The sequence below is a fragment of the Scaptodrosophila lebanonensis genome, unplaced genomic scaffold (genome assembly GCF_003285725.1).
Source record: "Scaptodrosophila lebanonensis strain 11010-0011.00,11010-0021.00 unplaced genomic scaffold, SlebRS2 tig00000053-arrow-pilon, whole genome shotgun sequence".
Lineage (NCBI taxonomy): Eukaryota > Metazoa > Arthropoda > Insecta > Diptera > Drosophilidae > Scaptodrosophila > Scaptodrosophila lebanonensis.
Window position 1 is genome coordinate 10,812,782 of NW_022060548.1, and position 14,342 is coordinate 10,827,123.

A 14,342-nucleotide genomic window follows, 5' to 3' on the forward strand; every position below is an offset into this window, starting at 1 on the left:
ACATTTTAATGTTGCATGCATGCGATATACATATGGTGTATATGTTTAAATAAAATTTGAAAATACGACGTTTCACAGTACTTGTAGTTGTTTAAACATTACATTTTCGTGTTGTATGGCAAAACTAATACAAAAACATTTAATTATTACTTGTATGTATAAAAAGCTTAAAGCAAACTATATAATTGCTGCTGCTTCTTTGCATTTACTTTTGATAAGCAAATACACATTGTTCGCTTTAAAAACACATTGACATTCTGTTTGGCTATTATGTATGTATGTTTGCACTTAAGCACCACAAAAAATTATATTTTAACAGCATGGCTCAGAATGAAAGGGTAAACCAAAGGTTTTATTTATGCTTTTGTTTTGTGCGAAAAGTCTAAAGAATTTTGTGGGTTTTGTTTCTCGTTCTCTATGGGAATCTCTCGCAATGTTTGATGAAAAACATCTGAACTTAGGCAGTTAAAACAGTATTTCAGTATTTTTCGTTAAGACAATATTCTAAGTTATCGTTTTTAGATTTCTTTTTCAGTTAATACTTTTCTCAAACAACACACTTGCACAAAAAGTATTTGACATAAGCTTTTGTTTCATAAATTAATTACAATTTTTCTCTCTTTTCTTGTTATTCTGAAAATTGCACCATCTAATGCACGTGTGTGTGGTTCTTTTCCGCGGCAGAAACACAAAATGAAAGAAAACAAATGAAAAGGGAGTTACAAGAGCCACATGAAACTAGATAAATGACAAGTCTAGCGCACCCGAAAACTGAACACACACAGACAAACGATTTTTGAAAAACATAAAATTCCGACAGAGACCACTTAGAGCATATTACATTTAAATCTACGATTCGGCTTATTGAGTTTACGTCCTTTCCGCCCTTTGTTATCCTTATCCTTACGTATTTCGCGCACCAATGTGTAAAATGCATCATCAACGCCCATGCGCGTTTTTGCGGATGTTTCTATGTATGGAATGCCATATTGTTTGGCCACCTAAGAGCGAATAATAAATGAAATAGGTTTCTTCTTTGTGCACACTGAGTGCTATATAGGGGCTTACCTCTCTTGCTTGTTCGTTTTGTACGTTCCACGAGGTCAAATCACATTTATTGCCCACAAGCACCATTGGCACTTCCTCGGCATCCTTGACACGCTTGATTTGTTCACGATATGTGCCAATATCTTCGAATGATTTCGCACTGTTAACAGCGAATACAAGTAGAAAACCCTCACCGGTCCGCATGTATTGATCACGCATAGCAGAATATTCTTCTTGACCGGCGGTATCCAAAATGTCCAGTAGGCAGGTTTCGCCATCTACGAATAAAATTTAAAAATGTCATGAGTTTAATTTTATTTACAACATAATCAGAGAATACGCACCAATAACCACTTGCTTTCGATATGAGTCCTCGATCGTGGGATCGTACTCGTCGACGAAATGATTTTGAATGAGTTGTATAGTGAGTGCCGATTTACCAACGCCACCGGCACCTACGACAACAAGTTTGTATTCCGTCATTTTGACTCTGGAGCTGGATCTTAAGTTGATACGTTCGCTGGGCCGTTGTGTCGATACTGTTGTTGCTGCCTTGGTTTAGAATCTTTTGCCAATGCTTAACTACACAAACTTGTTTCGTTGGAGTCGCTGCCAATGCACATTAACTGTAGTAAGGAAATTGTGTTGAAATTATTATTAATTTAAATTGATTAAAATTAATCAAACGCATAATTAGGTATAAATTAATGTGAGTCACTTTGGCTGCGGCTGCTGGGCTGCTTGGTTTATTTTTCATTGCCGCTCACACACCACACGCAACACACACAACTTGACACACACGCACACACTCAACAAATACAGCAAAAAGAGATCAATGACTCAAGCTGGCTGCAGCCAGTCCCTTGATGAATTTTTGTATAGTACAGCACAATTGCACATTTCATAAACAAAACTATTGTTCATCCAGCACCTGCATTCTAAGCAATATTGTTTATTTTCTCGAAATTCGTCGTGCTCGCCGGGCGCAGTTGCCGTACCTTCTTTGTTGCTTTGTGTATTAATTTCGACTATGTAGCTCCTCCTTGTTTTTTCCTTTGGCGCACCCACACACAAAACGACTAAGTAAGCACAATGAACTTTTAAATAGTAGCTGACTTATAAAAAATTACGTTTGCAATAACAGGGCGTATTAAATGCTTTTAAATTGCATTCAGATATAGGCCAAAAAGAACAATAAATTCGTAACTTATCTTCAGCACTGCCGTTTTGTCGCCATTTTACTTAGTGGTGTGCCAAAACACCAATATATCGAAATCATCGGCTACCGATTTCCGTTACCCAGTGCGAATGCTCATCTCTACGTCACGCTTTACAACATACGGAGAGCAAAAACAAAATTCACAATGCTGGATAAATTGAAATTCAATAACTTAGTAAGTGGAACAAATACTCCAATGTACTTAAATTAAATTTGAAAACTCACAGGTTATTACCAACAAGAAACAAATACAGCAGGCACGCGTTCAAACTATATCGAAGCTCGTGCACAGATTGCGAAAGATCAAGGATGCGCTGTCAAAACAACCAGATAATGAGAAGCACAAGGATCGTATGCGGAAGAACTACGAATGCGTGGCATACCTAAAGTCTCTGAAGGCCGTCGACATTGTACGCCATATGTTGCTGCAACAGAACAGCAATCACAGCGCAGTTGTAACGAATGGACGTGCCACCCCGGAGGAAGTCTCAATGGCCCTGCTGGCACTAAACAAAGTCATGCAACAAGTGGTAACTACGTTTCAAACAACACTAAAGCTGAGCATTAAAGCAGACGCTCCATGGCGTCAGGAAATTATGGAGGCAAGCAAGCGACGTGCCAAAGTGGAACGCACAGAGGCGAAGCGTCGTAAACGTAAGGAGCTCAAGGAACAAAAAGCCCAATCACGCAAGCGCGAAGAATGGCTGGAGCAAAATAAGGTCGACAGTGCTGAGGAAGACGGGAAGCTTCAGCAAGAAACTGAAAATGCTAATAAAATAGAAGAGCCAATTGCAGATCTGCCGAAAACGAAGAAATCCCAATTCAAACAGCGGGATCAGCAGGAAACAAAGAAACCCCAACTCAAACCACAACCCAAGGAAAATAAAACAAACATTGATGATGTAGAGTTATCAAGCAAGGAAGAGAATTATGCAAGTCATGAAAATACCAGTCACATATCAACATCAAAAAGAAAGGAGCCGGAGGAGGAAAGACCGACGCATGTTGTGGATCCATTTTTCATCACCGAAACTGGCGAGCACTATATGTCCACTGCCGTTGTTCTGTCAGATAACGCCGCTAGTGAGGAGGAGGATGAATCTGAGCCGTTGCGCGAGCAGCGACGTAATAACAAAGCTTTTGGAAAACGTCAAGAGCAAAATGGCTACAAACATCCACGAACTGGCGACTTACATGGCTCAGCTTTTGAGACATTAGGGAGGAAAAATGATGGCGGCGTTGATGACAGCCATGGTGACCTGCATCCATCCTGGATAGCCAAACAAAGGCTTAAACCTAGAATACGCGAATTCGCGGGAACAAAAATTAAGTTTGATGATGAATCAGGAACAAATGAGGAGAACAAAGTCAGGAGAATTGAAGTACACAAGTCAATCACAAAGCCAACTATTGGCGAGACTAATGACAACAATGCCGGGCTGCATCCATCCTGGATAGCCAAACAAAGACTAAAACCTAGAATACGCGAATTCGCGGGAACAAAAATTAAGTTTGATAAGGAATCAGGAGCAAACGAGAAAAAATTCAGGGGAGTTGGGACACAAAAGCCAATCACAAAATCAAATGCTGGCGAGACTGATGACAGCAATGCTAACCTGCATCCATCCTGGATAGCCAAACAAAGGCTGAAACCTAGAATAGCAGAGTTCGTGGGGACGAAAATTAAGTTTGATGAGGATTAAGTGAAATGTTTATGTTAAATTTAATGACCTATCAACTTCACAACAAAAACAATGCCAATTAAACGCCTATTTTGGGCACATAATGTCCACGAGCCTTGTCCTCATTGCGCAGTTTATCAATATTGACTTGAGGGAATTGTCGTCGCAGCACTTCCAAGTCAAAATCTGGATTGCGTCGCAGGATCATCATTACCTCGTTGCGTGAGCGACTGCAAACGAAAGGGGGAAAAAAAAACTTTTTAAACTGCAGGCGTAATGGGCAACCAAGCAAACTCACTTCTTGGCCTTGCGCTTCTCGTTGTACAACTTCTCCCGGTATTGCAATAGGAATTTTCGCACAGCACGTCCGCCAAAACCAACATTACGCGATTTAATCCATTTGATGTTCATGAAGGGTGGTAGCACATGCTCACACGATTTGTACATATATCTAAGGCCAAAGCAGTTGTGCACCAGTCGCTGTGGTCGCTCGCCTGTTTCGCCCGTTTCGAGCAAATGATACGCTTTGTTACGCTCCCGCACAACTGTTTCCAAATTTTCCATTGATATTTTTACCTGTAAGCATATAAGATTTATTGAGGGCCCCGTTTTATATTTGAGTTCCTTTGTACCTTATCAATTCGCTCTGGGTTGGGAAACACTTCCATTTTATCATTGCACTCGTGCTCCATGGTCAACAACATGTTGCGTTCCTTCAGCAATATGTACCACAGCTGATGAAGCTCCTTATTTGACTTAATACGCAACTCATCGGGTTTCCAGGCACGCCCCACCTTCACTTCGTTCTCGCTCCATACCTTGGGGTCGTCGAAGAACTCCATAAGACCAAGGCTCGCGGCGCTGGTGTGAATGCCACTAACCGCTTGCACATGCGACGCTAATGCGGGCACAACAGCACTGTGTATTATATAAAACCATCGAACATGTGAACTGGTTATTTTACCTAATGACGCGCTGAGAATAAGTTACCCCCATGGTGCCAGCGTCGGCTTTTGTTGACTTGTTAGCAGACTTCTAAGCGTTGCGGTCCTCAAAGTGTTTGCCAAACTTAGGCATTTCATTAATGTTGACGACATTACGGTAGCTCTCCAATAGTAATGCGGCTGCTGCCTGATCGAGCTGTCAAACTATCGATAACCCAGTCATAGTTTAGATATTTTTCTTGACCTATCGATAGCTTTAGCGTGACATTTTAATTAAGGATGTAAGTCGCATCGATGCCAATCGATGTTTTTTTATAAAAAATCCATGCATCAAAAACATCGATATTTTCAAAAAACACTTTTTCATTGAAAATAAATTCTTACATTAGGTTGAAAAACCAACAGATATGTTTAAAAGCAAAAAAGCTGGTGGAGTTTGTTTTATTAATTTATTTATTGTTGATTACTTCCTAGTGCAACAAGTGGAGTTACTTATATGTTAAAGCACTAGTCACATAAAGAGTTTTACATATGTACTTATGTGCTAGATTAGTTAGTTTTTAATGAGTTTGTATTGAAATTTGAGACAGCGAATTAAAATTTTAATAATAAATAATGAAAATCAAAGTTTAATAAAATTTCTATTTTTCTTAATAAAATAGGCTTTTCTAAAAACTAATACCAAAAGTGATCTTAATACTTACTTTTAATTAGCTTAAGTGATCTTAATACTAGCTTTTAATTAGTTTGCCCGCGTTGAAAGCGATTGGATTAATATTATACTTACTTAATACGGTTATTAAGAGATAAATCAAACGCTTTCATAACACTTCACATATTAATTATTTATACCAAATGTAAATGTAACTTGCAATTAAAATCACTGATATAAACGCGCAATATTAGGAGTGGCTTTATGCATACTTTTAAGCAAAGAAAAATACAGATAACTTACTTTTGCATTATACTCTAATCAAAATGAAAATCAAATGTTTAACAATGAAAAAGCTAAATTAAAATACTCAACGTAATGAACAAACGAAAAACTTGAAAAACCAAACTATACCGGGTAACCACAGAAAAAATGCGATCGGCCAACAAAACAAAAAAAAAGTTCGATGTTTGAGCAAATATCGATGATCGATGCATTGTGTTAAAAGCACAGTCGCTGCTCGATTGATCGATGTTTTCTTACAGACTTAGTGGCCAATGTCCAATTGTAAAGAAAAGAACTATCCCGAAAAATAAAATTTTTAGATTGAAGTTTATAGATTGAATTTATAGATATAAACGATTTTTGCTTATGCTTGCAATCGTTAAGGTGTAGTGTTTTACCAAATTGTGCAATTTTCTGCTGAAGTTCATAATCTTAAATTGTTATCCGCCATATGGAAAAAAAAATGTTATCAAAACCACCGGATGTCGGTGAATCACCCATCAATATACACCGCCAACTAAACACTTATATACAAGAACAAAGAAACATCGGTAACAACATTGTGGACCTTGATTGTGTCTTCGAAAAGCTCATAGATGATAATCGTAAAAATGAAGAGATATTAAATCAGGTGCTGCACTGCCTTTACCGAATTCTTCAAAACTATTCATCTATTAAGTGGAGTATTGGTCCAAAAGTTTTTTTGATAATCAAGAGTTTGATCACTGTGGATGGGCCAACAAGAAATAGACAAGAGCTTGCTAACATACTAGAATGCATATCCATGTATATACAAATACATATACATGTATATACATACATTCACGATATCTGGTCATGTTGTTTTAAACCCTCACATAAGCCAATAATGGGCCAACTAGTTGTTCAACTGTGGGAACATTTTTATAATTTAAGTTGTATTGGAAAATATTCCAATCTACCAAAACTTTTACAAATATTGCTGCAGTCCGATGTGCAAGATGACCGCCTGGCAGCGTACTGCTTGATGAAAAAGCTATTACCATTTGAATGTAACATAATGCTCAGTAAATACCGTGACCACCCACAATGGAGAAAACATTGCACCGACTATATCAATGTCATGGAGAAGCTTGAGATGCAAGACCTTGACAAAGTACCCCGTACCTTACAAATTATATTGCCATGCATTATGGACGAACGCATTGATTACCATAAATTATTCGTAAATCTGTTATCAGATGAGAGTAACATTTTGGTGTTGCGTTGCACACTGGAATTTATTATTTCATATCTTACAATGGCAAAGCTAAATGAGTTTAATGTGCTGCACCAGTTCCTTATGGCCACTAATAAAACCTCACTGTACGATCGTGAAGCATACATATTGCCAGAAGTGCAAATAGAACGATTTTTAACCAAGAATGAGTGTTCTGTGTTTCTTGAGGCCCTGGCTGAACTATCTTGGGAACCCGTGCCTTTGCACTATTGGCTGGACAAACTGAAAAATTATAGAGTTAAAACAATAGATACAAGAGCCCTACTTAAAATTTCCACATGCGTATATAACATCGAAAATGATATTTTACGAACGCGGACTCGAGAACATTTGCTCAAAATCTGTGAGGTATGTATGTAAAAAAGTTTGTTTTAGATGAATGACTTCTTAGCACACCGTACACTTGTTCCATGTTTCTAAATAGGAAGTCTCTGAAAACTTGTCCCTTGAGGAGTATTTACGTTTTATTGAAAATCTTTATCATGCACACGAGTACTACGATACACATCTCTTGGCATCAAAAGTAGAAACTTGCATTAGGAAGAACCATGAAATTCCCGAATTGAGTAAACGCTGTTATGAGGTCATAAACGATGATTTAATTCAATACCCCACAGTCGTGTATACTCTTCTCAAATACTTTGAGAAAAAACCGGTAGCGAATCTTGGATGGTGGCGCTTTCTTTTCACTTTCCGTGTTAACTTTTATAGTTCAAATAAATTAAATAAAACCTGTTGCAATTTCATACGCAACGCGTACGGTCTGGACATAAAACTGTTGCTGAGGAACTGCGGGGACGTGCATAAGTTGCAACAGGATGTGGTATCCAAGCTTAGGTGCGTCAGTGAAGAGGAAAAATTGTTTGTGCAACAAAGCACCGTCGATTTATTGGTAACCAATACACCATTGGATGCGTTGCCATTAAAGCCCTTAGAGCTTCTTAGCATGGGTGGACCAATTACTTTTGCGAATTTAGCAAGGTATATGCGTATGATTCAACCACATTTCTGTGATCACAATTTTATGGCTAAATTTAATGAGCACTTAAAAAGTTACTATCCAACGAATTGCATACCACACCGGATGTTTCAACCAGTGTAAGTAATTAAAAATCTCTTCACTCCACAAACCACAAACATACTTACTACATATACTTGCATGTATAAAAAATTGAAAATGAATGCACCGAGCTAATATTAATGAAGTGTACACTGAATGTATAGGCTATAGTCGAGGGTACCCTACCTCAGAAAGTATTGTTATATCTGTTAGACCTTTTTATTTACAATTATTTTCATATCTGTTAATAATTTGATTAAAAAAAAAAAATAAATCTTAGTCACCAAAAGAGTAAATTAATTTGAAATTTTGTTTATAGGCGGGTGGCAAGCAGTTCAATATTTTCCCTCTTTACATACATATACCATAATCGAGTGCATATAGTGTGGAAAAAATAATGGGTATGGGTCCTCAATATAGGCCCATCTAAGGGTCTTGTAAGGATGTTGTACTAACACTAATTATAATTACATAGTCAAATATATTTAGAGATAACTTTTAAAGCCTTTACTATATTTTTGGCATTAAAACAAAATGCTTTAATGATCTACAAAAACTTCTTATACTAGTTCAATTGTAAAATACGACTAAATTCTAAAAATATTTCCTAGCTTGGGGAGACTTACATAAATTACTTACATAAATCTGTATTTTCTAGAGCAAATTTAGTACATTGGTACATAGAAAACCACAACGACCAAATGGAAATAAAAAAATTAATTCAGGATTTTAATCAAACAAATTTGCGTAATTACATATTTCGCAACATTTCACAAATTAAGCCATCCGTTGAAGAACTTCTTTTTAGTGTGCCTACCACTAAGAGCTCCCGGTAAGAATAATCTATTCCTCCAATGTTTAAATCAAATTTGCTCTTAATATTCGTAATTATTACAATTTTCCATTTATAGCATTGAGGACTCGTTTATTTTAACCGAACGAAGTATTTATGATCGAGACGCCTATGTTGGAGAATTTTCGGACGTAAACAATCTTTTATCCATGAATAATGAGCTATCGGAAAAAAAAACCCCCTACACCGAATACTCGGAAACACATAGAACAAAAATACGAATTATTAGAAGCATTTGGAAATTAGCTAATAGCCTAAATTATAATATAAAAGTGGACCAGTTAGACCAGTGGTGGACTGCATTATTCGAGCCAAATGATCTCCATAATGTTAAAAATATGTACGAGTGCCTTGTCGGCAATCTGATGATTAATGTTAAGCCCTTATGGGATCGGTTGAGGGCCACATCCGATTCTAAACAACAACTATCACTCATTTCTGTTATTCATATTTACTACTCCAGAAGTATTTGCTTTGCGGACTTAATGGATGTTATAATTCTACTAAGAGAGCTGACAAAAGATGCAATTTATCAAGTACGTCTATTTGCACAGGAAGTTATAGATAAGCTCATGAAAAATACTAAACATTTCTCGTAAGTGAGATAAAACTTCCACACTATGATCAATACAAGAAGGAAAATCTTTTACAGTGAAGACCTAAAATCTAAAGCAAAAGCTCTCTGGATGAAAGAAGAGCACAGACTTGACGCTACACAACTTGATTTTGAAAATAAAATTCGCTTACTACTGCCAGAACTAAATCCCTATTTTACCCGCGTCGATTGGCTATTGTATGTTACCAATGCGCCATTTGATGAATATGATGGTCGTTTTCTGAGAGATTCCCACATGGGAGATTGGAGAAAGAAATTGGATATGTTGCGCGATGAGTTCAACGCAATATCCACAAAACCAGCATATATATGCGATATATATCCCGTGTGTAATTTCAAGAACGAACTAATAGTTGTGGCCTCATTTCCTAATCAATATTCTAGCTTGGATGGCTTAGTACGTACTTGTGAAGTTTTCAGGGTTCAAACGTTGGTTATTTTCTTCAATGAAGCTGATGAAAATTGTACTTCAAGCAAACCAAGGTAAGTACGGCGCATAAATCAAATACAGATGTAACAAAGCTATACTTTTATGCAGCTTGGAAATTGGAAGTATTCTTAATATTATTGAGATGAAGAAAGACGGCCTTTCGGAATATTTGCTTGAGAAACGTGCCGAGGGATACAAGATTGTATCAAACGAACACTCCATCGACAGCACCGGCCTGCTTGGTTTTAAATTTCCCAGAAAGTGCGTCTTGCAATTGGGGTGTGTTTATTGACCTATTTAAAATTATTTTACAAGCTAAAGTACTATATGCTTATTGCAGATATAAAAACCATGGAATAATAGTGGATGGAGTTAAAATTTCCGATTATGCCGTGGGAATATCCCAATGTGAAGAGATAAGCGCTCTAAACATGAATGAGAGGGGCTCACTTTTTATATGGGAATATTGCAGACAGCATATTCCAGCTCTGTAATTGCCTTATCAATAACATATAACATATATAAAGCAACAAAGCAAAAAATTGCTTAAATAAAAACTTCATTGGAAGACAAAACGGCCGCGTTTGCATTGTCGTTTAAATACTGCAAATTATTTATAGCAGAAAAAACTAAGATCATGAAAATATCCTTTTACAAGAAAGTTATACCCATAAAAGCAGTAGAGCTAGTTTTTTTTTTAGTATTTAATCAAACAGTAACGTGCACGATATATCGATGATTGTAATATCGATAACGATATGAGCACACTCACAATCAAATGGGCAAATTGCTCATACTTGTGAAATTTGTGATAAGAAGTGCATTTGTTTGTTGAGTGTCGCGCAGCCTCGCAAAGTTTTTTGAGTTTTCTGTTTATCGGTTTAGAAAAATGTCATTTTCCGAAAAAAGGCACAAAAATGAGAATTCGCTTCTAGATAATCCAAAGCTTTGGCTTGAATGTGCCGAATTGGATGAAACGTTGAACGGCTTGATTGAAAAGCATTGCGAGGACCAAGTCGAATTGCAACGAGCTCTGGAACATATCTATCGATTACTGCAGGAGAAGAAAATTCAAAATTTGAGGTTTGGCGCTTCGTTTTTCCGCAAACTAATTGATTCGCTTTTGGTCAGAAATGAAAGAGTTAGACAAAGTCCTCAGTTAGTGGCAAATGTCTTGGCCTGTGTGAAGCTATACATACAGATATCTGCCGATGAGGGGGAGGATGGCAAATTGCTATTGAATCAGCTTTTGTCGTTTTGTCAAGATCTTCAGGCGCAACCCAATATCGCTCAAATACTTGTTAAAATGTTTGATGATTTCGAGCATGTGTTGGGCGTGGAATTTGTATGCTCTGATGGGCTCTACTGCATCCTACAACGGCTGTTGCAATCAGAACGACAAGATCGCATATCGGCCTACTTCATAATGGAAAAACTACATTTTGTCATAATTGGGGCGGACTCGACTGATGAGATGCTGACAGAGACGCTCAAACGCTGGGGTTGGTCCGATCGCGATCAATATGAACAATATTGGCGCAAATATATCAGAATTTGGAAGCATCTAGAGGAGCAAGATCCGAAGCTGGTGGTGGAAACATTGCACGAATGTGTTCCGCACATACTAAAGATCCAAATTTCTAACACTTGGCTACGTATTTTATTCATCAACCTGTTGAGAGATAATCAAAACATCTTGGTAAAACGCGGGACCTTAGAGTATGTAGTCAAATACATGACTATGTCCGAACTGATTCAGATGGATGTCCTACACGAATTCCTGATGGCCACCAACAAATCGGAACTTTACAATTTCGAGGACTACTTTTTGCCATCCATCGATATGAAACGCTTTCTAATGCGCAATGAAAAGCCTGCATTCATGGAGACCTTAGTTACGATCGATTGGCGCCCAGTGGCTCTGCTCTATTGGGTGCGCAGCCTGGAACCCGAGCAATTGGACGAATTGCCAACCATTGATAAGGCGCAGTTGATCAAATTGGCTGAATGCGTGCGTGGTTTGAAGAATTGGGAATTGCGAGACCGCGCCAATGAACATTTGCTTGAAACTTTTACGGTTAGTTCCATTAACTTATCTAAAACTTAATACAAATTCAATAATTTTCCCAGCGCTTTAGGCCACTATCAACAGTTTGTCGTTCAAGGATTACATGGACTTTATCGATGCACTTTTCAATGTCGGAGACACGTTTTTAGAATTCAAATGCTTGGCAGATAAAATTGAAAAATGCAAACACATTGGCATTGAAATGCAGCAGTTTGATAAACGCTACTATGACAAAGTTGTGGGTCTGAACTTTCGGTATAGAGGCCTGTGCCATGATTTTGTTGTTGGCCTAATTAAAAAACTAAAAGGTGTTCCCCAAATACAGCATGGCTGGTGGCGTTTTTTCATTGTTTTTCATTGGTATTATTTGCCAATAGAAATAAAAGAAGAGTATTTAGAATTTATACGCACTGAGTACGACATAAATATCGAACTGCTGCAGAATTGCAAAGATCCGAAAGAATTGCAAATGCACTTGCTTGACAAGCTAAGCTGTCGGACCGAAGAGGAAATCTCTCTAGTAAAAGCAAGAAGTGTGGATATTTTTGTCACTCTAAATATAAAGAAGTGGAGCAATATTGAGGAGTTAAATTTAACGCCGCTGGAGCTATTGGATGAAGGCACACAAGAAACATATGCTAGTCTGACAAAAATACTCCAATCGCACACAGAGCGTTTGAAAGATGACGCCGTGCTACTCAGACTCGTTGAATTGCTGAAGAAATATCTGGGAGGACATCAGGTTTATGACACGTGAGTGATCTTATATTCCACTTAACTTATACCTAAAACATAATCTATACCTTTTTCTACAGTATATCGTGCATTTTGTCTTACGCACACAATCACCTTAGTACAAAGGAGTATGAACAGCTTGTGGCAAACATTTTAAATGTTGATCGAAGTAATTGGTGGCTGACTAATATGACCTTTCAGTTTGAAAACATCATTCCCAGACCATTACGTATACGAGGAATAATTTATAGCTTGCCCACTACAGGGGAAGCGCGGTAAGTTTAATTGAATTCAATATTTCATAGTGATTTTTTGTTTGTTTGTAAAACTCCCTTACAGAATTGAATCCGCCTACGAACAAAGCTACTTTGACAAAATGACGTTTGTCCCATGCTTACGATATATAATTAGTATGGAAGTTCAAGAGGAAGTGAACGCCATAATTGAGGAACTATTATGCATCAACAATCAATTGACGGAAGCACTGCCTGATTATTCTGAACTGTCTATGGAACATCGAATAAAAATCCGTATTGCTAGAGCTTTGCTCGGCTTAACAAACAGTAAACAATATTGGTCAGAACACCTGTGGACTGCATTATTTGCACCCAAAGACCAGCTCAACGTCAGTTATATGTTCGAGTGCCTGGTAGCCCGACAATTGCCAGAGTTGGCAATGCTTTTGAAAAGATTAAAAAGTTTACTCACATTCGAGCCTAGACAAAGACTGTCTCTTATATCTGTCGCTCATATTTATTGCATGACGAATTTGGATAAATTAAGTCCATCGGAATTGCAGGAAGTCGTCAGTTTACTTTTACCCCAAATAACGGATGCGAACTGTGAAGCACAGCTCCTGGCTCAGATGGTTATACATAGGCTGGCTGTGAAGTGTGAGGAGTGCAGGTGATAGGATCAATAATAGCGATATATAATCAAATTAATAATGATTTTTTTATAGCATTACTTTGCCTGTTCTGGTATCTCTAAAGACCGATATAGGGCGAGCCTTAGGTGATGAAATTGAGAAGTACGAGGAGGACGCCCGTCTAATTTTGCCCGATATTTTTAACGAGAGCGACCTAATTTTGTATATTACAAATGCGCCGTTTGACGAATACAACTTAAACACATTTACTTACACAAATGAACCGTTAAAATTGAAACTTAAAACTCTGCGATGCAATTTTGTGGCACAGCAAAAGAACAGAAAAAAAGAAGCAACTTTGGATTCTTTAAAAAGAAATTCGACCAATATTCCAGGTATTAGTGATTTATTCCCCGAAAGTAACCTAACTTCCACCTAAGTCCTGTAAGGTTTAATATAAACACGATTTAATTTTCCAATAAATGTTTCATTTAATAGATATGATTTTTGCAGTATAAATTGTCCAATTGGACAATATCGACGTGATCAATTTACTTTTTATTAAAAAAATTAAAATATTTAATTTGATTTATTAATTTATAAGTGTATGCCATACATACCATCT

The 14,342-nt window shown here is 37.4% G+C and overlaps 5 protein-coding genes across 5 annotated transcripts; 3 read left to right on the forward strand and 2 right to left on the reverse strand.

Moving 5' to 3' along the window:
- Positions 1–325: 325 nt before the first annotated feature.
- LOC115623636 (ras-like protein 1) lies at positions 326–2,247 on the reverse strand. The gene is made up of 4 exons (XM_030518078.1): positions 2,046–2,247; positions 1,392–1,673; positions 1,069–1,325; positions 326–1,001 (listed from the first exon to the last, which is right to left on the reverse strand). Exons 2-4 carry the CDS (start codon positions 1,528–1,530, stop codon positions 828–830), a joined length of 570 nt encoding a protein of 189 aa, XP_030373938.1. The 5' UTR covers positions 1,531–1,673; positions 2,046–2,247; the 3' UTR covers positions 326–827.
- A 38-nt stretch (positions 2,248–2,285) lies between these two features.
- On the forward strand, positions 2,286–4,056 carry LOC115623634. The gene is made up of 2 exons (XM_030518075.1): positions 2,286–2,441; positions 2,494–4,056. The coding sequence occupies exons 1-2, from the start codon at positions 2,412–2,414 to the stop codon at positions 3,967–3,969; spliced, it is 1,506 nt and encodes a 501-aa protein (XP_030373935.1). The 5' UTR covers positions 2,286–2,411; the 3' UTR covers positions 3,970–4,056.
- On the reverse strand, positions 3,955–5,080 carry LOC115623635 (39S ribosomal protein L47, mitochondrial). Its single transcript, XM_030518076.1, has 4 exons — positions 4,939–5,080; positions 4,581–4,866; positions 4,247–4,524; positions 3,955–4,178 (listed from the first exon to the last, which is right to left on the reverse strand). Exons 1-4 carry the CDS (start codon positions 5,043–5,045, stop codon positions 4,028–4,030), a joined length of 822 nt encoding a protein of 273 aa, XP_030373936.1. The 5' UTR covers positions 5,046–5,080; the 3' UTR covers positions 3,955–4,027.
- Positions 5,081–6,199: 1,119 nt separating this feature from the next.
- Positions 6,200–10,621, forward strand: LOC115623625. The gene is made up of 7 exons (XM_030518064.1): positions 6,200–7,435; positions 7,512–8,185; positions 8,806–8,979; positions 9,059–9,595; positions 9,653–10,099; positions 10,155–10,325; positions 10,387–10,621. The coding sequence occupies exons 1-7, from the start codon at positions 6,281–6,283 to the stop codon at positions 10,538–10,540; spliced, it is 3,312 nt and encodes a 1,103-aa protein (XP_030373924.1). The 5' UTR covers positions 6,200–6,280; the 3' UTR covers positions 10,541–10,621.
- Positions 10,622–10,935: 314 nt separating this feature from the next.
- On the forward strand, positions 10,936–14,156 carry LOC115623958. Its single transcript, XM_030518524.1, has 5 exons — positions 10,936–12,123; positions 12,185–12,867; positions 12,930–13,124; positions 13,189–13,755; positions 13,811–14,156. The coding sequence occupies exons 1-5, from the start codon at positions 10,936–10,938 to the stop codon at positions 14,154–14,156; spliced, it is 2,979 nt and encodes a 992-aa protein (XP_030374384.1).
- Positions 14,157–14,342: the final 186 nt, after the last annotated feature.

What these genes read in the sequence shown, in the direction of transcription:
- LOC115623636 (XM_030518078.1), bottom strand. Translation starts at nt 1,530, where the DNA reads ATGACGGAATACAAACTTGTTGTCGTAGGTGCCGGTGGCGTTGGTAAA. An exon ending in TCGAAAGCAAGTGGTTATTG is followed by an intron (nt 1,326 to 1,391) that starts GTGCGTATTCTC and finishes TTTTATTCGTAG; the next exon opens with ATGGCGAAACCTGCCTACTG. An exon ending in AAAACGAACAAGCAAGAGAG is followed by an intron (nt 1,002 to 1,068) that starts GTAAGCCCCTAT and finishes ATTCGCTCTTAG; the next exon opens with GTGGCCAAACAATATGGCAT.
- LOC115623634 (XM_030518075.1), top strand. Translation starts at nt 2,412, where the DNA reads ATGCTGGATAAATTGAAATTCAATAACTTA. An exon ending in AATTGAAATTCAATAACTTA is followed by an intron (nt 2,442 to 2,493) that starts GTAAGTGGAACA and finishes GAAAACTCACAG; the next exon opens with GTTATTACCAACAAGAAACA.
- LOC115623635 (XM_030518076.1), bottom strand. Translation starts at nt 5,045, where the DNA reads ATGTCGTCAACATTAATGAAATGCCTAAGTTTGGCAAACACTTTGAGG. An exon ending in ACCCAGAGCGAATTGATAAG is followed by an intron (nt 4,525 to 4,580) that starts GTACAAAGGAAC and finishes ATATGCTTACAG; the next exon opens with GTAAAAATATCAATGGAAAA. An exon ending in GAGAAGCGCAAGGCCAAGAA is followed by an intron (nt 4,179 to 4,246) that starts GTGAGTTTGCTT and finishes TTTCGTTTGCAG; the next exon opens with TCGCTCACGCAACGAGGTAA.
- LOC115623625 (XM_030518064.1), top strand. Translation starts at nt 6,281, where the DNA reads ATGGAAAAAAAAATGTTATCAAAACCACCGGATGTCGGTGAATCACCC. An exon ending in CACCGGATGTTTCAACCAGT is followed by an intron (nt 8,186 to 8,805) that starts GTAAGTAATTAA and finishes TGTATTTTCTAG; the next exon opens with AGCAAATTTAGTACATTGGT. An exon ending in AAGTGCGTCTTGCAATTGGG is followed by an intron (nt 10,326 to 10,386) that starts GTGTGTTTATTG and finishes TGCTTATTGCAG; the next exon opens with ATATAAAAACCATGGAATAA.
- LOC115623958 (XM_030518524.1), top strand. Translation starts at nt 10,936, where the DNA reads ATGTCATTTTCCGAAAAAAGGCACAAAAATGAGAATTCGCTTCTAGAT. An exon ending in CCCACTACAGGGGAAGCGCG is followed by an intron (nt 13,125 to 13,188) that starts GTAAGTTTAATT and finishes ACTCCCTTACAG; the next exon opens with AATTGAATCCGCCTACGAAC. An exon ending in GTGAAGTGTGAGGAGTGCAG is followed by an intron (nt 13,756 to 13,810) that starts GTGATAGGATCA and finishes ATTTTTTTATAG; the next exon opens with CATTACTTTGCCTGTTCTGG.